The sequence below is a fragment of the Panthera tigris genome, chromosome E2 (assembly GCF_018350195.1).
Source record: "Panthera tigris isolate Pti1 chromosome E2, P.tigris_Pti1_mat1.1, whole genome shotgun sequence".
Classification (NCBI taxonomy): Eukaryota; Metazoa; Chordata; class Mammalia; order Carnivora; family Felidae; genus Panthera; species Panthera tigris.
This window is the reverse complement of record NC_056674.1, coordinates 8,489,705-8,513,260: the sequence shown is the minus strand read 5'-3', so window position 1 is coordinate 8,513,260 and position 23,556 is coordinate 8,489,705. Positions and strand designations below refer to the sequence as shown.

At 54.4% G+C, this 23,556-nt stretch overlaps 2 protein-coding genes across 3 annotated transcripts; one reads left to right on the top strand and one right to left on the bottom strand.

The window, feature by feature from the left end:
- Positions 1-982: 982 nt before the first annotated feature.
- Positions 983-16,142, bottom strand: LOC102955745 (nitric oxide synthase interacting protein). Its single transcript, XM_042968286.1, has 9 exons — positions 16,024-16,142; positions 6,857-6,927; positions 6,255-6,360; positions 5,133-5,214; positions 2,347-2,506; positions 2,137-2,255; positions 1,792-1,979; positions 1,554-1,662; positions 983-1,342 (listed from the first exon to the last, which is right to left on the bottom strand). Exons 2-9 carry the CDS (start codon positions 6,924-6,926, stop codon positions 1,271-1,273), a joined length of 906 nt encoding a protein of 301 aa, XP_042824220.1. The 5' UTR covers position 6,927; positions 16,024-16,142; the 3' UTR covers positions 983-1,270.
- Positions 16,125-22,932, top strand: PRRG2 (proline rich and Gla domain 2). 2 transcript variants are annotated; one of them, XM_015539215.2, is made up of 8 exons: positions 16,125-16,178; positions 17,455-17,559; positions 17,684-17,781; positions 17,970-18,145; positions 18,297-18,336; positions 20,899-21,037; positions 21,875-22,021; positions 22,340-22,932. In XM_015539215.2, exons 3-8 carry the CDS (start codon positions 17,697-17,699, stop codon positions 22,356-22,358), a joined length of 606 nt encoding a protein of 201 aa, XP_015394701.2. In that variant the 5' UTR covers positions 16,125-16,178; positions 17,455-17,559; positions 17,684-17,696; the 3' UTR covers positions 22,359-22,932. The 2 variants fall into 2 exon arrangements, with proteins under 2 accessions (XP_015394701.2, XP_007074233.2); XM_007074171.3 differs by lacking the exon at positions 16,125-16,178 and adding an exon at positions 16,215-16,998.
- Positions 22,933-23,556: the final 624 nt, after the last annotated feature.

The following is a 23,556-nucleotide window of genomic DNA, read 5'->3' as shown; positions in this document are numbered from 1 at the left end:
TACACACGTGGAGAAAGCCCTAGAAGACAGAACCTAGGTGTCCCTCAGGGCGGGAACGTTAAGGCTTGTCGATCTTTGCTTGACTATATGCTCTACTTTGCACACTGCCCACGGGTGCTTTTATGAGTCGATGGTCATTGAAAACATAGCTCTAGGGGCGCCTGGGTGGCTCAGTCGGTTAAGCCTGGGACTTCGGCTCAGGTCATGATCTCCCGGTTCATGGGTTCGAGCCCTGGGTTTGACTCTGTGCTGACAGCTCAGAGCCTGGAGCCTGCTTCTGATTCTGTGTGTGTGTGTCTCTCTCTCTTTGCCCTGCCCCCCTCACCCCGCCGCTGCGCGCTCTCTCACTCTCTCTTACATAAACATTAAAAACTAAATTTAAAAAACGGGGAGAAAAAACCCACAGAGCTCTAAGACCTGCCCCTGTGCTCCTCCGTAAGCTGACTCCAGGCAGGTGCACCAGGCCCCACCCTCTACGGCCTCCTCCCCCCTGCACCCTCGGCTCTCCACACCTGCCCGGTACTGTGCAGCCCCCGGCCTCTGGCGTCCTTGGACGAGGGTTTCTTCTTGCTCTTGGCCTTCCGGCAGCCAAGGGTCAGGGAGGAGGGCTCCTGACTGGGTGCCGGCTGCTCTCACTGCATTTTGTTTCCTTTGGGCGTCTCACCACCCTTTACTTGGGAGAGAGGCTTTCCTGGACATCTCGCGGGCTTCGAATCTGGCAGGACTCAAAAACATGCGGCGGGATTTCTACTTAGCCTGTCAAAGCGGCGCCTGCCTACGGTCGCAGCTGGGACCTTGACCTCTGGCCGCTCTCGCCCAGTTTTTTTTTTTTTTTTTTTAATTTTTTTTTTTAATGTTTTATTTATTTTTGAGACAGAGACAGAGCATGAACGGGGGAGGGGCAGAGAGAGAGGGAGACACAGAATCGGAAGCAGGCTCCAGGCTCTGAGCCATCAGCCCAGAGCCCGATGCGAGGCTCGAACTCACGGACCGCGAGATCGTGACCTGAGCTGAAGTCGGCCGCTTAACCGACTGAGCCACCCAGGCGCCCCTCTTGCCCAGTTTTAACGCGTGCGTGTGGGCTCAGTTCGGATTTTCCTCTTAACGTCAGACCACCTTAAAGGTAACTTTAGCCCACGCCTTCACACTGGGGCACTGCAGCAGGTGCACGCTGGAGGGCTCCCCGTGTGGCCCCAGGGCTCCCGCGAGGCCAACGAAGGCGCCACAAGGGCCGGTGAGTCCAAGCCTGTTTATTTGGTCTCCTGTGCACTCAGGCCTGCATCACCGGCCTGGACTTCTCAGCCTGCAGCTTCACTCCGGAGCCCGCGAAGCCGGTGCCGCCCTGGGGAGGGGGGGACGAGGCCAAGGTGGAGGCAGGTCGGGCTGCAGGGCCCGTTGGGCGGGTATCCTAAGCCCGCAAGGTGAGGCAGGACCCCAGCTTAGGAAGGCGGGGGTGGGGCGTGGAGGAGGCAGGGCGGGGTCCTACTCCCCAGTAGGTGCGGGCGTAGGGAGAGGACGGGGGCGGGGTCCTGGGGAGGCGGGTCACCGCTCACCCGCTGCAGCACGATGATGTCCCGGTCGGTCAGCTTCTCCCCGTTCACGGGGTCTACCATGTCTTTCCGAATCAACTTCTGCACGCACTCCAGGGTGACCACAGCCCCACTTCGGTGAGAGTGAGGGTGGGAGACAGCGATCAGAGAAGGCCCCGCTCGGGTGAGGGACAGCCACACTGCCCGGCCCGGCCCGGCCCGGCCCTGCAGGTCCCCAGGTCATCCTCCCCGGGCGACTCACGAGGGCCTCAGCACAGCGCAAGGCGTGGCGTTGCTCAGGCTGTCGCGGGTCACAGCGCACACGTAGCGCTCACTGCGTGTGATGAGCCCCACGCGGTCCACGGAGCTGTCCAGCGGCGTGAAGCGCACGGGTGTCAGGTCAGACATGCGCAGCGGCTTCCCAGACATGGGGCAGGTCACGGTGCGCGACTGCGCGGGACAGGAGGGGGGGGGGGGGCGGTCAACAGGCCGGGCTGGGGCCAGGTGGAGGGAGGATGGGGGTCCCGGGCAGGGAAGGAGGCGCTGGGGACACTGGGGGACTCGGGTCCTCTGTGCCAAGCGGGCACAGGGCGCCGGGGATGCTCACGGGCTTCTCCAGCTTGGTGGCCTTGGCCTCGGGGGTCAGCGACGGGATCCAGAAGCTGGGCAGTGCTTTGTCCTTGTCCTTGCCCGTGGGGCCCGCACTGGCCCCGGGGCGGGCGTCATCTGCGGGAGGGAGAGGGGCCCGGATGCCGCACCCAGGGAGGCACCCGGCCCTGCGGGACCCGCGCCCCCCGGCAAGTCGGCTCCCCCTCACCTGGACCGGTCTCGGGGGCGGCCTTGGGCGTGAAGGGGTTGAGGGGCCGGCTCACGATGGCTGCCTCCTTCTCCAGGAAGCCCCGCGCCCGGTCCTGCGCCGCCGCCCGCTGCAGCTCCTTCTGTTCCTCACGCCGGGCACCCCGCTGCTTCCCGTAGGCCTGTGGGCAGCGAGAAAGAAGTGGGCTCGCCACCTTCCCGTGCGTTGTGGCGTTTGAGGGTGGCTCTTCCCATTTCACAGACGGGTAAACCGAGGCCTCCGCAGGGGACGGTCCCGGCGGCGGCAGGTAGTAGAGGCTGGTAACTGCCTGAGTGCGAGTCTTTTTTTTTTTTTTTTTTTTTTTTCAACGTTTTTTATTTTTATTTTTGGGACAGAGAGAGACAGAGCATGAACGGGGGAGGGGCAGAGAGAGAGGGAGACACAGAATCGGAAACAGGCTCCAGGCTCCGAGCCATCAGCCAAGAGCCTGACGCGGGGCTCGAACTCACGGACCGCGAGATCGTGACCCGGCTGAAGTCGGACGCTTAACCGACTGCGCCACCCAGGCGCCCCGCGAGTCTTTTTAAGTTATTTAAAGTTTATTTTGAGAGAGAGAGGGAGCGTGGGCGCATGCCCAAGCGGGAGAGGGAGAGAGAATCCCAAGCAGGCTGTGTACTGTCGGTGGAGTCCAACACGGGGCTCGAACCCACGACCTGAGCCGCGGTCGGACGCTGAAGCGACAGGGTGTGAATCTTTAACCCGTGGGTGTTGTAATCTGTGGCGTGGCTCTGCTGCCTTTGCTCGTCCCTTCCCCCACCGCAGGGCACTTAGGTCGTTTCCCATTTAGCTGGTTTGGGACTCATTGGCCTCTTTGCTCCTAGGCAGCAGGGTGGTCAGCAGCTTGGCAGGGGACAGACGGCCAGAGCTTAAACCTTGCCTCCGTCACCGAGGAGCTCTGTGGCCTCCAGTAAGTGCTGTGACTCCTCCCGGCCTCAGTTTCTTCATTTGTAAAACAGGCTAACAATGGCGACTGACCGCGGAGGTTCACTGGGTTACGCGGGAGATTTTCGGCACAGAGCAAGCGCTCGATTCATGTGCCCGTGGGCCATATTATATTGATTTTACAGGGTAGGTACTGTAGATCCTGTCCTGCCCTCGAGGCGAGCTCCAGGAGGGTTAAGAAGCAATGAACGTTCACAGAACCCTAAGCGTGCAGGTGGTACGGGTGTGTGGAGACACAGGGACACGGCGCTGGGTTCTAGGACTGCCCCGGGCCACCCAGCTGCGTGAGGAGAAGACGGAGGGGAACTGGTGCTCGGGAGGACCTCTGGCATGGTCACCCTGATGAGGGAGCACCCAGGCGGCCACTAAGCCATGCAGAGGGTATAGGCACAGGGAAAGCCACTTACTCAAGACAAAAGGCTCAACAAGAAACTAACCCTTGGGGCGCCTGGGTGGCTCTGTGGGTTAAGTATCTGATTCTTTTTTCTTTTTTTTTTAATGTTTATTTATTTTTGACAGAGAGAGAGAGAGAGAGAGAGAGAGAGAGAACATGAACAGGGGAGGGGCAGAGAGAGAGGAAGACACAGAATCCAAAGCAGGCTCCAGGCTCTGAGCTGTCAGCACAGAGCCCGATGCGGGGCTCGAACTCATAGGCCGTGAGATCATGACCTGAGCCGAAGTCGGACGCTCAACCGACTGAGCCACCCAGGCGCCCCAGTATCTGACTCTTGATTTCAGCTCGGGTCATGATCTCCCAGGTTTGGGTTCGTGAGTTCAAGCCCCACGTCAGGCTCTGCACTGATAGTGAGGAACCTGCTTAGGATTCTTTCTCCCTCTCTCTCTGCCCTTCCCCGCCCCCCCCTGATATTTCTCTCTCTAAATAAATAAATAAATAAACTTAAAAAAAAGAAAAAAATAGGGTGCCTAGGTGGCTCAGTCGGTGAAGTGTCCAACTTTGGCTCAGGTCATAATCTCACGGCTCATGGGTTTGAGCTCCGTGTCGGGCTCTGTGCTGAGCTTGAAGCCTAGAGCCTGCTTTAGATTCTGTGTCTCCCACTCTCTCTCTCTCTCTGCCGCTCTCCTGCTCGTGCTCAGACTCTGCCTCTCTCTCTCAAAAATACATAAACATTAAAAACAAAAACAAAGAATCTAACCCTCAGTGTTTCTGGAGCTCTAGGAAGCCTGGCAGGAAAAGGAGGGAGATCGACCAGCTGCGCCTCAAACACGGCGATAAACGGGGTCCCTCCTACCCACAAAATGAGTTCAGCCATGGAAAGTGGGCATGGCTCCAAGTAAATGCCTCGAGAATTCTGATCTGTGAGCATCTCCCACACGCCCTGCAGCGCCCTCTGATTTGGCCCTGTCAGCCCATTTGAGAGGCAGTGCAACCGAGGCCCAGGGAGATGAGGTGACATCAGTCAATTTACCAAGTGTTCACAGAGAACCTAGGGCCATGGGGTGGGCAAAAGATCTGTTCCCTGCCCCTGGGGCCTGCCATCTAGTGGCGGAAGTGGGCACACGTCAGCCACAGGCTGAGTCACAACTGTAAGTGTCAAGAGGTTGGGGGGGCGGGGGCAGACCCTTGAGGCCCTGGACTAGCAGGAGGTCAGAGGAGGCGACGCCTGGGAGGAAATCTGGAGAAGGAGAAGGAGCTAACCAGGAGAAGCGGGGGACGGGACGGTGCGCCAAGCAGAGGGAACAGCATAGGCAAAGGCTCAGAGGGAAAAGGAACTTAGACAAGAAGGCCAGAGAGGCTCTGTGAGCTCGGGATCAAAGCCACCCGCCCGTGCCCCCATCCCCATCACCTTCATCTGCCGGGCGATCTCCTTCTTCTGGTGCAAAATGTACTCCAGGATCGCCTCACGCTCGTACAGGTAACCATCCGGGCTGTAAGGACAGGACGGGATGGGAAGCCATAGGCTCCCTGCCCTGGGCACGCACGAAGCGTCTTCCAGGCGGCGGGTCACGCAGTGCCTAGCACAGCTCTCTGAGTGACCACGCCATTTTCACTATCCTGGCTTTGCCTTGTAGGGAAAATCTTGTGCAATAAAGGGCTAGCTCAGCGGGCCGCGTTCTCCAAACCCTACACGTTCCAAAGGACTCGGCCCTTGAACCAGCTCCCAGGAGGGAGCCTCTGAGCCCTTGGAATGTGCTGCCTGATAAAAGTGTCTTAGTTCACCTGGTGGGGGAGGTGGCTGGGCCATGTGGTATGAGGTTAGACCTCTGGAGGGCCTGGAGACCAAAGTCACGCCATGCCTGAGTTACCGGCCTCCAGTAAAATCCCTGGACGCTGGGGCTCCCATGAGTTTCCCCCGGTGGGCGGCGCCCATGTCTGCCTGCTGTCACATGTCGTTGTCGGGAGACTAGCGCTGTCTGTGTGACCCTATTAGGAGAGGACAACTGGAGGCTCGATCCTGGTCCCTCCTGGGCTCGGCCCCATGTGCCTTCTCCCCTGACTGACTTAATCTCCATCTTTGTACCGTAATAAGCCGTCACTGACTCTTAACCACCTTTCTGAGTTGCGAGTTCTTCCAATGAATCACTGAACCTGCAGGTGGCCTCAGGGACCCTGAGCCACAGTCTGCTCTCGTCACTATGTCTGTAAAACAGACCTGTAAAGTGAGCCCATATTTAGTCACTGGACTAAGCACCTTGTACCCATTATCTCACCGAGGCCTCTGCCAGACCACAAGGCGGGGAATGGTAAATGCTCCACACATAAGCTATTATTATGTGCCAGGCAATGATCCAATGGCCCTACCCTCTGTTACAGATGTATTCTTTTCCACATCCCTGGGGAACACGTTAGGATCATGCCCATGTCTCAGATGAGCACACTGAGGCTCTTGAGGGGTTAAGGGGCTTGCCCAGGGCGCCCTGGCTGTGCAGGCGGTTCCCCACACCCCCAGTGCAGTTCCCCAGCTCACGTGACGACAGGGTCGTGGCAGGGCTGCAGAGAGAGGCAGCAGCAGTCAAAGTCCTTGACAGCATCCCGGCTCAGTCGAATGTTCTGGGTCCCATAGCCTGAGGCCGCTGGGGACAGGCAGAGGGATGGAGGGACAGGAGAGGTGCCCCTTGTGAAACCCCAAGAGAAAGGCACAGAGAGAACTTGCACGTGGGGGGGGGTGTGTTGGGCGGGACTCCGAGAGACAGGCAGTCAAGAGCTCGGGCTGTGTGTGTGCATTGGGGGCGGGGCATAACCCTCAGGAAGGTGTCAATCCAGAGGGTAAGCGACAGGCTGTCACTGAAGTTGCCAGGTAGAGAGGCTCACGCCTGACTCCCCTCAGCCCAGACTCAAGGGCGTGGCCCTCTCTGGGCCTCAGTTTCTGCCTCTGGAATATGGCTACGACAAGCCATAAGCGCCCACTGCAGGGGCACGGGATCGCGTGGGCTGTTACTCTTAGTGTCATGACCATCGGTCGGCGGGTGGGGTGGGGGGGGAAAGAGACATGCCCAGAAGACACAACCGGAGGTGCAAAGTGAGATGGTGCCTTTGAGATACAACCGTCCCCCCTCCCAAACCCAGTACCTGTGTCCTTCTTCTTCTCGTGGTAGGTATAGACGGCCCCTGCCGTGCAGTTCTTGCCGTGCCGGGTCATCCTGCGGGGAGGAGGAGGGGACAATTGCAGGGCTGTGGTGGAGGGAGGCCCCAGGGAGGACAGGCCCTCGGAGCCGACCTGCCCCTGGCCTTGCCAGATGGGAAAACGGGGGGTGGGTCAGCGGAGGACAGTCTCACACGCGTCGACTGGTTAGGAAATACCCACAGACTCCAAAAAGAAAGACAGCATTTTACTTTGGAAAGTGACCTACACTCTGCTTGTGGAATCATGCATCAGAAGGGGTGCACCCTGTGAGTTACTCTGAGGCGGCGGAAGGAGGGTTCTCTGAAATCGAGAAGTTCTGGCAGCAGATGAGGATGCGTGGGGCTCCTTACATACAGACACGGTGAAGTGAGGGGCCTCAGAGATGTTCTGTTTGGGGTTATGTATGCATGTGTGTGCTCGGTGTATGCCTACAGGCTCACTGCAGTGGAGTGCGGTTTTGGGGGGTTCACTACCCTCTCGCCTGGGTGGGTGAAAGCACATGTAAGCAAAGGGGAAATCTGCACTATGGTCCAATTGTTTCCAAACATGATCGATTGCACCGGGATAAATTCCCATTTTCTTTCTTTCTTTTTAAGTTTATTCATTTATTTTGAGAGAGAGAGAGAAAGCATGAGTCGGGAGGGGCAGAAAGACAGAATCTCAAGCAGGCTCTGGACTGTCAGCACGGAGCCCGACGTGGGGCTCGAACTCACGAACCGTGAGCTCATGACCCGAGCCGAAGTCGGATGCTTAACTGACTGAGTCAGCTGGGTGCCCCGGAATTCACATTTTCAAAACAGGTGTTCTAGCGGAACTGACTGTACATGGGGCTCTGGCAAATCAACAAGAAAAAAAAAAAAAACCCTGACAGGAAAATGAGCAAAGGATGTGAAAAGGCAACTTACAGAAGCAGCTCAAAGACTAACGAGCGTATGGAGAGATAATCCAGCTCTCTTCAGATGAAAACCACAGTGAGATAGCACTTCATACCTATCATCATCAGGCTGACAGGCGAAACTTCAAAAAGCTGGGTAAGACCAGGGCTTGGTGAGGACACACGATTGGTTTCAGGACCCTTAAGGCAATGCAGCGGGGAGAGTGGACAGGGTCAGCCTCCTGGAACACAGGCTGGTGGTACTTTAGCCAGGTAAGCATAGGTGATTCTGCACCGTGGGTGATGGGCCCCAAAGACATTCTCAGAGACACCCACAAGGAGCATGCCCAAGGATGTCCACAGCAGTGTTATTTATACCAGAGGGGAGTCAAAGGCACCTGATGTCCCTCCCTGGGAGAATGGGTGGTGACAGCCCATCCTGGAGACCACCCAGCAGTGAGATGCAATCTGCTAGATACATGCAAGGTGTCACAGGTGGATCTTAACACTGGGTATAAAAAATGAGAAAAAAAAAAAAGTAAGGGGCACCTGGGTAGCTCAGCCAGTGGAGCATCTGATTCTTGATTTCGGATCAGGTCACGTTCCTGGGGTCGTGGGATCGAGCCCTGAGTTGGACACTGTGCTGAGGGTGGATCCTGCTTAAGATTCTCTCTCTCTCCCCCTCTGCCCCTCTCCCCTGTTCATGTGCACATATCTCTCTAAAATAAAATACATAAAATTTAAAAAATAAAACAGAATTACTACCAATCTACGTGTGTGCAAGATAGTACATTTTATTGTTTTACTTACTTTTGAGAGAGAAAGAGAGAAAGAGGGAGCATGGGAAGGGCACAGAGAAAGGGAGAGAGAGAGAATCCAAAGCAGGCTCTGCACTGTCAGCTCGGAACTTAACATGGGGTTCAAACTCACGAACCGTGAGATCATGACCTGAGTGGAAATCAAGAGTTGAATGCTTAACCACCACACTGAGCCACCCAGGCGTCCCAAGATAGTGCGTATTAAAGAATACTTCAAACAAGAGCGTATGTATTCTGCATATCGGAGTGGTTGCCCATGTGTCGGTGGGGACTAATCAGGGGCTGGAGCTACAGGAGGGGGTTGTAGGCTATAGGGATCAAGGATTGGGCAAGATGACCTTCAGCCTGGGCTTGAGTCCAGGGTTGGCCCCGCACTGGCTGTTGTGACCCTAGGGTGGCCATTTCCTTTCTCTGAGCCTTGGTTTAATTTGGCAAAAAGTTAATCATCCCTGGGATAACCATGGGATCTCATTGCCGGGACTGGATTTCTGTGACAGCTGAGTGAGTCCTGCTCAGAGCCTGGCACATAGGCAGTGTTCAGGAAATATTCTCTCTGGCTCTCTGGTTGTGAGAAAGGTCCAGAAGGCTGGGGTGGAGCCGGGGGCGGGGGGACACAGCCAAGGACTCCCAAACTGCAAAAAGTAACTTTGTCTCCATTCCCCTCTTCTGGTCGTCCTCAGACTCTTGTCTTTCACATTCAGAACTTGAACCACAAAACTCTCTCCCTCTCCGAGCTATGGATCTCGCTCTCCCCCTACTGGCGATTTCCTCTCAGAAGCTGATTTTTGTTCTTCGGTGTATGGACATAGATCTGATGCGTGTTGACAGAGATGTATGCCCTTGTGACTGCCACCCCAGTCGAGACACAAAACATTTCACCCCAGTGGTGGCCACTGTGCTGCTTGCGACAGCTAACCTTGGTGAAACACCCCAACTTGACCCATGGCCCTCCTCCAACTTCCCCTCACCCCCAAGCTTTTGAGCAAACATCCAGCACCTGCTGTCTCCCCTCGCTCACCTGCCAGGCACTCCTCCCCCCACCCTCTGGCTTCAGCCCCAGCCTCCCCAACTGCCACTCATGAAGGTCGCATTGACCTCCTCATGGCCAAATTCCCTACTCTATTCTTAGTTGTCAACTGCCTTGACCCTCTGTGGGATTTGGCACACAGCTGCTCGTCTTGTGGCCAATGACAGGGGTTTCTACGCTCTTTGGCTTCATGGCCATGGCCGGAGACATTTTCCCTCCAAGAGTAAAAGAAGCAACTACAGAGGCAACCTTTTTTTTTTTTTTTTTTTTTTGACTTGGCCAGGTGATAATGGAACAGTCCCACAGAACACTGCTAAGATCCCTGACCCCACGCCAACTCTCTGTGCCCCCATCTCATTGATTGTCCAACCTCAACCACTCTCTGAAGTCTGGCCCATGACCATTTTTCAGATGGGCAAAAGGATTCTTAGAAGTGAAGCCATTGCCTAGGGCAGCGGTTCTCAAAGTAAGGTCCGGGGATCCTAGAGGGGTTCCTAAGATACCTTCAGGGGGTCCACAAGCTATTTCCATAATAATAACATGTGTTTGCCTTTGTTACTCTCGCTCTCTCACAAGTGCACAGTGGAGTTTTCCAGAGACAGCGTGACACGTGAGGATGTCGTTGCTCCCACCGCAAACTGAGTGTATGCTTCTGCATCCTTGGCTTTTAAAAATGTTTTAGGGGCGCCTGGCTGGCTCAGTTGGTGGAGCATGTGACTCTTAATCTCAGGGTCCTGAATTCAAGCCCCACAGTGGGTGTGGAGCCGATTTTTAAATAACGTTTTATTATGCTAAGAGAAAGGAAGCTGGCACAAAGGCCATGTATCGTAGGGTTCCACGTATAAGAAATGTCCAGAACAGGCAAATCCATGGAGACAGAAAGCAGAATGGTGGTTAGCACAGGATGGGAGAAGGGGAAGTGAGGAGTGGCTTTCTGGTTTCTTTTTGGGGTGATGAAAATGTTCTAGAATGATAAGTGGTGGTGATTGCACAAAATAGTGTATATATCACTTTAAATGGATGAATCTTGTGTTATGTGAATTACTGCTCAATAAAAACCTTTTTCTTTTTCTTTTTTTTTTTTTAACGTTTATTTATTTTTGAGACAGAGAGAGACAGAGCATGAACGGGGGAGGGGCAGAGAGAGGGAGACACAGAATCCGAAACAGGCTCCAGGCTCTGAGCTGTCAGCACAGAGCCCGACGCGGGGCTCGAACTCACGGACCACGAGATCATGACCTGAGCCGAAGTCGGCCGCTTAACCGACTGAGACACCCAGGCGCCCCAAACCTTTTTCTTTTTTAAAGTTTATTTAGACAGAGAGAGAGAAAAAGAGAGAGTGAAGAAGGGGCAGACAGAGAGGGAGAGAGAAGAATCCCAGGCAGGCTCCACGCTGTCAGTACGGAGCCCGATGTGGGGCTCGAACCCATGAACCGTGAGATCATGCCCTGAGCTGAAACCAAGAGTCGGACGCTTTACCGACTGAGCCACTCAGGCGCCCCATAAAAACCTTTTTTCACATCAGGTTTAATTTCTGGTACAGCAAATATGAATCGATAGAACTCACATAAACAAAAGTTCTCTGGAGTCCTGGATGACTTTTACGACACGGAGACCAAAAAGTTTAAGAGCTGCTGGCCACGGGCTAACGGGCTGGTGGGCGGCCGTGGCAGGACCCACCGCGGCTGTATGGTCTCCTCATTAGGGCCAAGTTCAAAACAGAGAACAGAACTACTGCCATCTGTTGTCGCTAGTATTTCAGAGAAATTCCAAAATCCTATCTCCTGCTTATCATCATGCCCCACTTCTGGGGGAGGAAACAGGCTCGGGCATCCCCCAGCTGGGAAGGGGAACCCAGGCAAGCAGGCTGCGGAGCCGCCCCCTTAACCGCGTGACAACTGTCAGTCCTCCCAAGAGGGTGACAGTCTGAGGACACAGGCCAACCCATTTCCCACCCCCCCCCCCCTTTTTTTTTGTACAAAGCCTTCAAGATCTGGACTATGCTTTACTCTTTCAACCCATTTCAATTCAGACGCGAAACGTTCACTGGAGATACTTGACCTCTATTTAGGTTTTGTGATTTACGGCTGCCAAGGTACATTCACATACCGCCTCTGTTCCGAACATGCTTACAAGGTTTCCGATAACTCGGTCTAGTGTTGGCGTTTCTATTTAAATGAATTAAAATGAAAGAACCGAGAAAAATTCAGTCCCTCAAGTCAAACTAGCCACTTAGTAAAGTGCTGCACGGCCTCTTGGGACTAGCAGCTAGGGCTCGAAGGGCACAGGGCACAGCGCTGCGATGGGACTTTTAAAAACCATAACCACAATACCATTAACACGCTAATGGTTCTGGCTGGCGTTCAAATTACCGACTCCCTGCCGTCTTTTTCTGCAGTTGGTTTTCTGAACTCTAAAACCAGTGGCTCTTAACCTTTCGGTGGGGTCAGAGATCCCTTTGAGAACCTAGAGAATGCCACACACACCTCTCCCTAAAAGGTGTGTGCCAGGCCATTCCAGGGGTACGAAGGCTTCTGTGTTAAAGGAAACCAAGGAGCTAATTACACTCAAGGAAATCACAGACTTAGGACGGGGTGTAAGCAGTACCGAGAGAGTTCGCTAAAAGCAAAAGTGAGCATCTGAGATTCTCCTGTTTTTTTCAAGTTTTTATTTATTTAAGTAATCTCTACGCCCAATGTGGGGCTCGAACTCACAGCCCTAAGATCAAGAATCACAAACCCCTCCGACTGAGCCAGCCAGGCACCCCCAGAGATTCTCTATTAATAATGGCTGATGCAGGGGCGCCTGGGTGGCTCAGTTGGTTAAGCATCTGACTTTGGCTGCGGTTAAGATCTTGCAGTTTGTGGGTTCAAGCCCCACATCGGGCTCTGTCCTGACAGCTAAGAGTCTGGAGCCCGCTTTAGATTCTGTGTCTCCCTCTCCCTCTGCCCCTCCCCTGCTTGTACCCTCTCTCTCTCAAAAATAAATAAACATTAAAAAAAAATTTTAGGAGCACCTGGGTGGCTCCGTTGGTTGAGTGTCCAACTTCAGCTCAGGTCATGATCTCGTGGTTTGTGGGTTCGAGCCCCGCATTGGGCTCTGTGCTGACAGCTCAGAGCCCGGAGCCTGCTTTGGATTCTGTGTCTCCCTCTCTCTCTGCCCCTCCCCTGCTCATGCTCTGTCTCTCTGTCTCTCAATAATAAATAAACATTAAAAAAAACAATAATAATTTTTTTTTAATTTAAAGGGACACCTGGGTGGCTCAGTCGGTAGAGCGTCCAACTTCAAGCTCAGGTCATAATCTCACGGTTTGTGGGTTCAAGCCCCGCGCTGGGCTCTGTGCTGACAGCCCCGAGCCTGGAGCCCGCTTTGGATTCTGTGTCTCCCTCTCTCTCTGCCCCTCCCCCACTCATGCTCTGTCTCTCTCTGTCTCTCAAAAATGAATAAACGTTAAAAAAAGAGAAAAGATAAGTAAAAGAAGTGGAAAATCATTTTGCATCCCCTGACGACACAGTTGACGAGGCAACGATTGTTGAGGGATGCCCTTAAGGGAAAGACTGAAGGGAACTGCAGGTTCGCAGGGTGCCAATACCCGTTAGCGGAAAGGATAAAAATGTAACTTTACAGTGCAGGTTTGGCTCTTCCTATCTGCATCAGTCGGCTAGGGCTGCCAGAACAAAATTCCATCTACTGGAATGTGGCTTAGACAACAGGCGTTTATTTGTGGAGATATTTATGGTTCTGGAGGCTGGAAGTCCAAGATCACGGTGCTAGCATGGTCAGCTTCTGGTGAGGACTCTCTCTTCCTGGCTCCCGGATAGCTGGCCGCCTTCTTGCTGTGTCCTCACAGGGCAGAGAGCGTGCTCTCTGGCATCTCCTCCTGTCCTAACAACACCAACCCCACGCGGTAGGACTCCACTCCCACGATCTCACGTAACCTTCATTTTGTCCGTCACAGACAATCTCCGAAATAGTCGTATTGCTGGCGAGGGCTTCAACATAAGGAACGTGGCAGGGATCAACCAAAAAGGGTCAGGATAGTAAAGATTTTGGACTTTGGGGGCGCCTGGGTGGCTCAGTCGGTGGAGCGTCGGGACTTCGGCTCAGGTCATGATCTCACGGTTCGTGAGTTCGAGCCCGGGGTCGGGCTCTGGGCCGATGGCTTGAAGCCTGCTTCAGATCGTGTGTCTCCTTCTCTCTCTGCCCCTCCCCCACTCGTGCTCTTTGTCTCTCTCCAAAATAAACAAACATTAAAAAAAAAAAAAAAGATTTTTGACTTCGTGGCCCATTGGGCCCCTGTCACAACTACTCAGCTCGGCTCTCCTATGGCAAGAGCAGCCGTGGACACCACGGACATGAACGTGCATGGCTGTGTTCCAATAAAAGTCTCCTTGTGGACACGGACATCTGAATCACACAAATTGCCATGGGTCACAAGATATCATTTCTTTTGATTTTGTCTAATTTTTTAAAAACGTTACAACCGTTCTTAGTTTGCAGGCTGTACAAAGATAAGTGGGGGTTGCAAATCATATATCCAATCAAGGAATAACATCTAGAATATACGGAAGACTTATAACTCAATAATAAAAAGATGAGTGACCCAATTTAAAAATAGGCAAGGGGTGGGGTGAGGGGGCGCCTGGCTGGCTCGGTCCCTAGGGCACGTGACTCTTGATCTCAGGGTTGCAAGTTTGAGCCCCATGTTGCGTGTAGAGCAATTACTTAAAAACAAAATCTTTAAGGGGTGCCTTGGTGGCTCAGTTGGTTAAGGGTCAGACTTCGGCTCAGGTCATGATCCTGCAGTTCGTGAGTTCCGTGCTGACAGCTCAGAGCCTGGAGCCTGTTTCGGATTCTGTGTCTCCTTCTCTCTCTGCCCCTCCCTCACTCGCACTCTGTTTCTCTCTCTCTTTCTCAAAAAGTAGACATTAGAAAATTATATTTAAAAAATCTTTCGAACTAAATAGGGGTGCCTGGGTGGCGCAGTCAGTTGAGCATCAGACTCTTGGTTTTGGCTCAGGTCATGATCTCATGATTCATGAGATCGAGCCCCACAGACAGCATAGAGCCTGCCTGGGATTCTCTCTCTCCCCCTCCTCCGTTCATGGGTGCACTCTCTCTAAATAAATAAATAAAACTTTACTTTTTATTTTATTATTATTTTTTAATGTTTATTTTTTGAGAGGAGGGGAGAGGGGCAGAGAGAGAGGAAGACACACAATCTGAAGCAGGCTCCATCCAGGCTCTGAGCCATCAGCACAGAGCCCGATGCGGGGCTCGAACCCACAGACCGCAAGATCATGACCTGAGCTGAAGTCTGACGCGCCTAACCGACTGGACCACCCAGGCGCCCTAATAAAACTTTAAGTAATGCAATAAAAAACCACAGTGAGATACCAGTTCAAACCCACTAGGAGGATGACAACCGAAAAGTCAGATCATAACAAGTGTCGAGAAACTGGAACCCTTACACACTGAGTGGGAATGGAGGCTGGGGCAGCCACTGTGGAAAAGTCTGGCAGTTTCTCAAAAGCCTAAAGGTACAGTTCCCATTTGATTCAGCAATGCTGCTTCCGACAGAAATGAAAACACGTCCACACAAAAATTCTCACACAAATATTCTCAGCAGCGTTATCACAGAATCTGAAGCAGGTTCCAGGCTCCGAGCGGTCAGCAGAGAGTCCGACAGGGGGCCTGAACTCACAAACCCCAAGATCATGACCTGAGCCAAAGTCGGATGCTCAACCGACTGAGCCACCCAAGCGCCCCATAGGCGATAGGGATTCTTACATTATTCTCTGTGAGTTTGAACATTTTCACAATAAAACATTAAAGTAAAAGCCTTCGAGGCCCAAGTTCACACCGACTCAACAGCACCATCGGGATGAGAACCCAGGTCGGCCTGACCCCAGACCTCCCCAGAGGAAAAGGTTAAAGCCTCCACCAACTCTGAGAAGGAAGGAGTTGTCAAAAAAAAAAAAAAAAAAAAAAAAATGCAGAGAAGACAGCGGCGGGCGACTGCACAATCTCCTCCGCCCTCCCGGTCACAGATGGGAAACTGAGGCCAGGAAAGGGGGTCCTTCTTCCTCAAGTCCCACTCCTTAGACCCTCCCAAGAGTCCCAGTCTCTTCCTTCCCCTGGGACCCCCGGCCCATAGCCCTCTATGGTGGAATACCAACACTTAAGAAGTGCCGGATGGAGGCCTGGCTACCTCCCGGGGATGCCGGGAGATGTAGTTCAGCTTCAGACACCCGGCGCCTGGAGTCGTCTATTAATGATTGACAGGGAGTCGGGAATTCGAAACCCTGTCCCTGTCTCCCTCAGGACCCCAGAAGTCTAGCCCGCGGGAAAGCGATCGCAGCAACACGATCCCCCCCACCCCCTGGAACTCACCTCACAAACGACTCCTCGACCCTCCGTCGCTTCTTCAACTGTGCCCCTACACCGGAAAGGAGGGCTGTTTTCCCCTCAGCGCTACGCCCACTTCCGCCCGGAAAAAGGACCGGAAGTAGAGCTGCCCCTAGTTGCCGAGATACTCTTCTGACTCGGTAAGTCCTCCCTTCTCCTCTCCCTCCCTCCGGAAACCTGAGTAGTTACTCGAAGGTTCCGGTTGGTGCCGCTGGCACGAGTATAGGGCACGCTTAGTATACACTAGGCGTTTCCCAGGGCGGACGATTTACTGGTTATGTCCAGGCTTTGCGTCTCTGCAAGTCTGAATTGAAGGATTAACCACTTCCTCTAGAGATCGGGAAGCTCACTTCCCCAAGTATATTAGCCACTTTTCTTGCTGCGTGTTGAGAGACAATTGAGAAGGGACAACTCCCCTGTCTCCAATTTATAAGGAGAGCAAGTGAGAAATCGGAAGTCAAAGTCCTTCAAATCACCTCAGAAAACGGGAATTTACTACAGCATCGACCACCTACCCCCAGGGACCAAGGCATACATTTCCCACCGGTTTCTAGACATCTAGGCATCTGGACACTTAGACATTTATTTCCCTAGCTCACCCAGGCAAGCTTCCATCCCAGGGGACAAACAAGGGAAGAGGTGCATATCCAGTCCCCTAAGTGCCTCCACGGTGTCGTTGTCAGGAACCCTGGCGTCCCTACAAGGCTCTGGACCTTAGGCCCTTCATCCTAAGGTCCCTTTAAATACTTTGTCCCTTACCTGAGTCCCGCCCAGGACAGGTAATCACAAACCCCGCCCCTCTGCCAGAAACCGGGATCCGTCTGATTACAGGGAGAGGGGCACCCCTCCTTTCACTCCCCTCCCCTCTCCCCTATCCCCCATTCACAGCTGGCCTTAGCTGGCCTGGCCCAGGAAGCCCCAATTAAAGAAGAGGGGACAGTCGCTCACAGGTCTGGGCAGGTAAGTGAATGTCCCCTGGAGGCAGAGCCTGGCTTGGAGACCCTGGTCCCCCAGTTCTCTGCCCCTCTGGGACTCAGAAGCTTGGGTCCCCCAGTCCCAGGGGTCCAGGACCCCCACTCCCTTTGCCCCCCTGGACCCAAGAATATACTCTTTGCCTCTCCTGTTCTGGTCTCTCCTGTAATCTTTGATCTCTGTGGGTGGATGTGGTAATGAGCACAGGGAGAGGCATGTATAGGTGGAAACTACCTGGAACAAAGGAATCTTGATCACCAACAGACATGGTTAAGAGCACCTACTATGTGCCAAAATTCATGCTGGGCGCTGCAGACCGGTAGAGAAAAAGATAAGCTCCCTGCTCCAGTCTCTGGAGGCACACACAGCTTTCACTCAAATCCTGCTTCTGAATCTTGCAAATCGCATGACCTTGGGCAATTCGTTTATCTCTCCTTGCCTCAGTTTCCTCATCTGTAAAGCGGGGATAAGAACAGCACTTCTGTGAAAACTAAATGGAGTTGATATAGGTAAACTACCTGGAACTACCTGGCCCAGGATACAGCCTAGGTAAGCGTCTGCTATTATTATTACAAATCATTACAATTTGTGGACCATAGAGTCCAGTCAGGGTGACCTGGCCCCATTCCCCAGGGGCTGAGGCACCTGATGTCTCCACCACGCCCCGTTTCAGGTGTTCGTAAAATATGAGGGGCTCCCCCTCTCTGCTGCTTCTGTACCTGGGATTGACCACCTGCTTGGACACCTCACCCAGTGGGGACCAAGACCCAGGTGAGTGTCTGGGGGAAGAGCCCGTGTCCAGGCGCAGACTCCACCGTCCCCTGACTCAGGAACCCTTGCCTCCAGTCCCCTCCTCCCTGAGCACTCCACAGCTCCCCATCCCCTGAGGTTGAGATTCTTCCATGTCCCCAGTCCCGGGAGCCCCCCATTTTTCTATGTTTCATGTTCTTTGGGTGCAGAAGTCTTCCTGGACTCCCCAGAAGCCCAGAGCTTTCTAAGAAGCCGTAGCCGGATTCCACGAGCCAATCACTGGGACCTGGAGCTTCTCACACCGGGGAACCTGGAACGGGAGTGTCGTGAGGAGCAGTGTTCCTGGGAGGAGGCACGGGAGTATTTTGAGGACAACACTCTGACGGTGAGAGCCCCTCTCCCCAGGCCCTGGGATGTCCTGGCCCCCAACTCCCTCTACCCTGGGTCTCAGAAGTCGGGGCGCAGGCAGGTTGGGGGGATGGACTCTCCCAGCTGATATGCTGTCTTTCCACCTGCTCTATTCTTACCCCTTCAAGGAGCGCTTTTGGGAGAGCTACATCTACAATGGCAAAGGAGGTGAGTGGGGGCGTGGGGGGAACCCCTCTTGTTCTGTGCAGCTAAGGCAGCCCCCTTCCCGTGGAGGTCCGAACCCACACCCCCTGCCCCAAATGTGCCTCCTGCAAATTCCATGCTCCCTGAGTTCCTGGAGGTGGTTATCAAAAGAGTCCCCTCCTTTGAGACTAGAGCCCCTGCCTGAGGAACCTACCACACTTATCTGGAGGAGGCCTCCTGTCCTTAGGAAGGAGGAAGTGCGGGTGGAGAGAGGGGTGACAGCCCAGGGGCCTGTCGGGCTTCAGGCTCAGAGGTGCTAACCTCTTTGGAGTGCAGAGCCCCGGCCCCTTTTGCAGCTTGGTTGCTAGGGGGACTGCTCCCTAGCAACAGGGCCTGGCCAAGGCAGGCCGGGCATTGGAAGCCTGTGCATCCTCACCTGCCCAGTCCGCCCACCCCCAACCCTTCCTGTGAGTTCTAAGGCCCCACCATGGCTGCAGTCTTGTTGCTAAGGGGGGACTGCTCCTTAGCAACAAGGCCTGGCCAGGCCGGACCAAGGAAGCCTGCAGCACTCACTACCTGGCTGGCTTCCCCTCCCCCACGGGCCCATCCCAGCCTTGGCCTGGTTACTAAGGAGGCCTCCCTAGCAACCACACCTAGCCAGGCTCAGGACCCAAGGCCCACTGCCCAGGGAGGAACCCCCTCCCGGTACCAGATCCCCCACCCCTCCCCGTGGCCTGGTTGCTAGGGTGGATGCCCCTTAGCAACAAGCCCTGGGTCTGCTGGAGTCCTCACACTGGAGCCTGGTTGCTAGGGGAGGTAACTACCTCGCTGCTGGCCTAGTGTGGCCCAGTGGCTTCTTGAATCTACCTGAAACATATCAGAATCTGGAGGGCCTGCCTTCTGGGCGCAGCTCTTCGCTAAGGGGGCTAAAAGCCACCAGAGATTCACTGTTTGAGGAAAGCTCCCCACCCAGTGCTACAGGAAGTCTCCCCAGCAGCAAGACAGAGGAGGGCCTCACAGACCTTTGGAGTTCTCCCTGTGTGCCTGTTTCTCCTCAGAAGCATGGCCTTGGATTGCTAAAGGCCTAGGGTCCTAGCAAAGGGTCCCCCCGAGTTCTAGACACCCAATGATCTGTTGCTGGGGGGAGGTCCCTAAATTCCCCCATTGATAAATGGATTTTTCATAGCCCAGTAAATTCAGAAGCCTTCCTGTGGATTCTCCTCTTCCTTCAGAGTTGAGGTCTCGTCCCTCAGTGGCCTCAGTGGTTGGTAAAGGGACTGCGTTCCAGAGGGGAAGTGTTGTTAGATAAAACACAGGACACCCCCACCCCCATCAGTTAAATTTGAATTTTAAACACACAAGACTAGGGACGCCTGGGTTGCTCAGTTGGTTAAGGGGTTAAGACATCCAACTGGGCTCTTGATTTCAGCTCAGGTCATGATCTCACAGTTTGTGCGATCAAGTCCCGTGTCGGGCTCTGCCCTAACAGTTCCGAGCCTGCTTGGGATTCTCTCTGTCCCTCTCTCTCTACCCCTCCCCTGTTCATGCTTTCTCTCTCTCTCAACATAAATAAATAAACATTAAAAATGCACATGAATAAATTTTTTAGTCTAAGTATGTTCTTTTTAAAATTTTTTATTAAAAAATTTTTAAATGTTTTTATTTTTGAGAGAGAGACAGAGTGTGAGCAGGGGAGGGGCAGAGAGAGAGGGAGACACAGAATCCGAAGCAGGCTCCAGGCTCTGAGCTGTCAGCACAGAGCCTGACGTGGGGCTTGAACCCATAAACCATGAGATCATGAACCGAGCCAAAATCAGACGCTCAAACGACTGAACCACCCAGATGCCCCTTTTTAAAAACAATTTTTAAGTTTATTTATTTATTTTGAGAGAGAGAGCGAGTGGGGGGGGGTGGGGGGGGTGGGCAGAGAGAAGAGAGAGAGAATTCCAAGCAGGCTACACTCTGTCAGCGTGGAGCCAGATTTGGGACTTGAACTGACGAACTGTGAGATCATGACCTGACCCTAAATCAAGAGTCAGATGTTTAAGTGACTGAGCCACCCAGGCACCCCTAGTGTCCTAAATATTACATGGGGCATAGTTATACTAAAAAAAAAATTATTCATTGTATATCTAAAATTAGTATTTAATAGGGTATCATACATTATTATTTGCTAAATCGGGCAACGGTCAGTGTGGGGGCAGCTGAGCTCCCTACCCAGATGGATTTTGTTTAGGAGGGACTCAAGCCACACTGCGTCCAGGGAGGGGCGCCTCTGTCACCACGGGGATACAGCTGCCATATTTTCTAGTCCTGGATGAAGTTATCGTGGACCCTTTATGTGTTTGATCTCAATGAATTTCACAGCCTGTGGGGGAGGAGTTATTCCCATTTTACAGGGCAGCAGATGGAGGCTTATAGAAATGAGTACGTTCAGTTGCCTGGAGTCACATACCTAGGAAGTGGCCCCAGTTCTGCTTTGCTTCTTGGCCTGTACTCCTCCCTCTGTGGGAAGGCATTGGGTTGTTGAGGTGGGTGACAGCCCCTGACACGGTGCCACCCCCCCCCCCCCCTTCCCCACTGCAGGGCGTGGACGTGTGGATGTAGCAGGCCTGGCTGTGGGGCTGACATCGGGCATCCTGCTCATTGTCCTGGCCAGCTTGGGAGCCTTTTGGTATCTGCACTGCCGACGACGGGGTAGAGGCCAGCAGCCCTGTCCCCAAGAGTAAGGGTGATTCAGAGAGAAGGCGTTTGAGGGCTGGAAAGCAGGGGGAGGAGAGGAAGGAGGAGACGAGTCAAGGATTGGGGCAGGTGGGCACGAGAGGAAAGGTCTGAGAAGACTATCACATGGAAAGTCAGTCTGTGAGCTTGCGTATGTCCAGTCGCGTGTCTGTCTGTCTGACTATATCCTCAGTAGCTGGCACACAGTAGGAGCTCATTCAGTATCTGCTGCGTGTCTTCATGGTACCGTATTTATGTGTGACTATCACTCTGTGTGTATCGTGTCTGGCGAGGCTGTTAGCGGTAAGGTCTCTGGGTGTCTGTAGCATGTCAGTTTCTGTGGTGACAGGCTGTCACACATGTTTGTGTGTGCCTTATGAGTTGTCTAGGCATGTGTTTCTCAGTGGCAGGGTCTAAAAAGGTGCTTGAGTGTCAGTCTTGGAAGTATAGTGGGTCTGGGGGTTTTTAGAAAGAGTTTATTATAAGGGGCACTGGGAGATTTGTGACTGGGTGTATCTCTGTGTTATGTCTGTATCAGTGTGTGTCTGCCTACCTCTCTGCAGGGCTGGTTTTTTTCTCCATGACTCTCCCTGTGTCTGGAACACATGTATGTCTGTGAATGAGTATGTCTCAGCAGTTGATGTCTGTCTGCCTGTGTTCGTCCGCCTCTCATTCTGAGGAGCTTTTCTGTGTGGCGGGTCAGGTTCAAGGTGACCCTCATTTCCTCTGGTCTTTCTCCCTTCCACCCTCAGAGTCTCTGTGTCCCTAGGTCTTCCCTCCTCCTCCCAAATCTCTCTATCCTGTAGGTCTCTCCTGCTAACAGTGTACTTTCTGTCCCCAGGGCTGAGCTCATTAACCCCCTGAGTCCCTTGGGCAATGTAGGCCCCCCGACGCCCCTGCCTCCACCGCCACCCCCAGGTCTCCCCACCTACGAGCAGGCGCTGGCGGCCTCTGGGGTGCACGACGCACCTCCGCCCCCCTACACCAGGTACTGGGCTGGGCTTCTACCCGGGGGTGGGGCTCAGAGGGGAGGATGCTGCGAGAGGAGGGGCGTGGGCTCAGGGGCGGGACTTGGAATTTTGAGCTTATTATCCGGGGCGAGGCTTGGAGCGCGGGGGCGGGGTCCTATGCAATTGTCTGGGGGCGTGGCCCAGCGTTGTCGGTGTGGAGCCTTACAGGAGGGTGGGTCTTGTACCCAGAGGGTCCGCGATTGGCTGAGACGCCCGCGGGCGGGTCGGAGTGGTCTTAGTTGAGGGGGGAAAAACAGCCGGGTCTTTGACTCCCCATTGTGCCCCTCCCCATGCAGCCTCAGGAGGCCTCGCTGAAGAGCTGTTTCAGAGCCGGTGTTCCCCAGATTCACAGCGGATTCCAGAGCCCCCAGGCCTCTTAAACCACGTAGCTGAGCTTGAGGAGTGGTGGGAGTAGTGGTCGTCCGGCCCGAGGCCTACCCTGGCACACGTGTTTCCGCCAAGTACGGATACACGCGTATCCCCGGCCAACGTGTTCCCTCGTCCCGGGTTACTCGCGGGCCCCCACGCTCTCCTGACGGTGGGGGTACCCGGCAGCGCCGCCCCCCGGGGGTAGGCTTGCGTGGAAACTCGGACCCCGGCGCGTGGGCCCGGTGTACCGACTCGCGTGAGTGAGCAGGTGTGACAAGGCCATCGCCCTCCAGTGCTACGGGCCACACACACGCGCATGTTTTCGTGTGCTCTCCTTGCACGCACACGGGCGCTCTGCAACCAGGGAAAGGGTGGGGGGCATATTTGCAAGTGTGCTCTTTGGGGTCAGGCTCGCATTGCACCGGGAGACTGGAGTTGTGCTTCTCTCATAAATTACAATGCTTTCGTAAAAGAGACAAAAAGTGAACGCAAAAAATAAAAAATAAAAATCAAACTGAATTGCATTCCCGGGTGCGTCTGCGCGCGGCGGAGTTGGCTTTCTGTACAAACGCTGCGCCCTACACCCCCAGGCCGTGCTAGCGCTCTGTATCTTTCTCTCTCTCTCGCTCTCTCTTTTTTTTTTTTTTTTTTGCATTTGCACGGGATTGTGGGAGGAAGCGGAGCGCAGCCAGACACCCCGCCGCCCGCCCCCCCTTCCCCTCCCCCCTCCCCCAGCCGCCTTGTGCAAAGATGGCTGCACCGTGAGCGCAGAGGAGGAGGAGGCGGCGGCGGCGGCGGCGAGAGAGCGAGCACCCAGCGCCCGCACCCACCCCGGGGCCGCCCGGGACGCCCCCTCCTGAGCGCGCTCCCTCCCTTCTCTCTTGCAAGCGCCGGGGCAAAGGCGGAGACAGCGGGGTCCCTCCTACCCCCCTTTCCCTCCAGGGGGAACCCCCCTTCCCCCCTCCTTGGCTCGGCGGCTGCACCCCCTCCCTTGCCCGCCCCTCCACCCCTGCCCCCTCCCTCCCCAGCCCGGGGCCTTCCCGGGCCTTCGGCGGCTGCAAAGAAAAAAAGAGAGAGAGAGAGAGAGGGGAAAAAAAAAAGCAGCAGCGGAGGGAGCGGCGGCGGAGGAGAGCGCGCGCGCGCC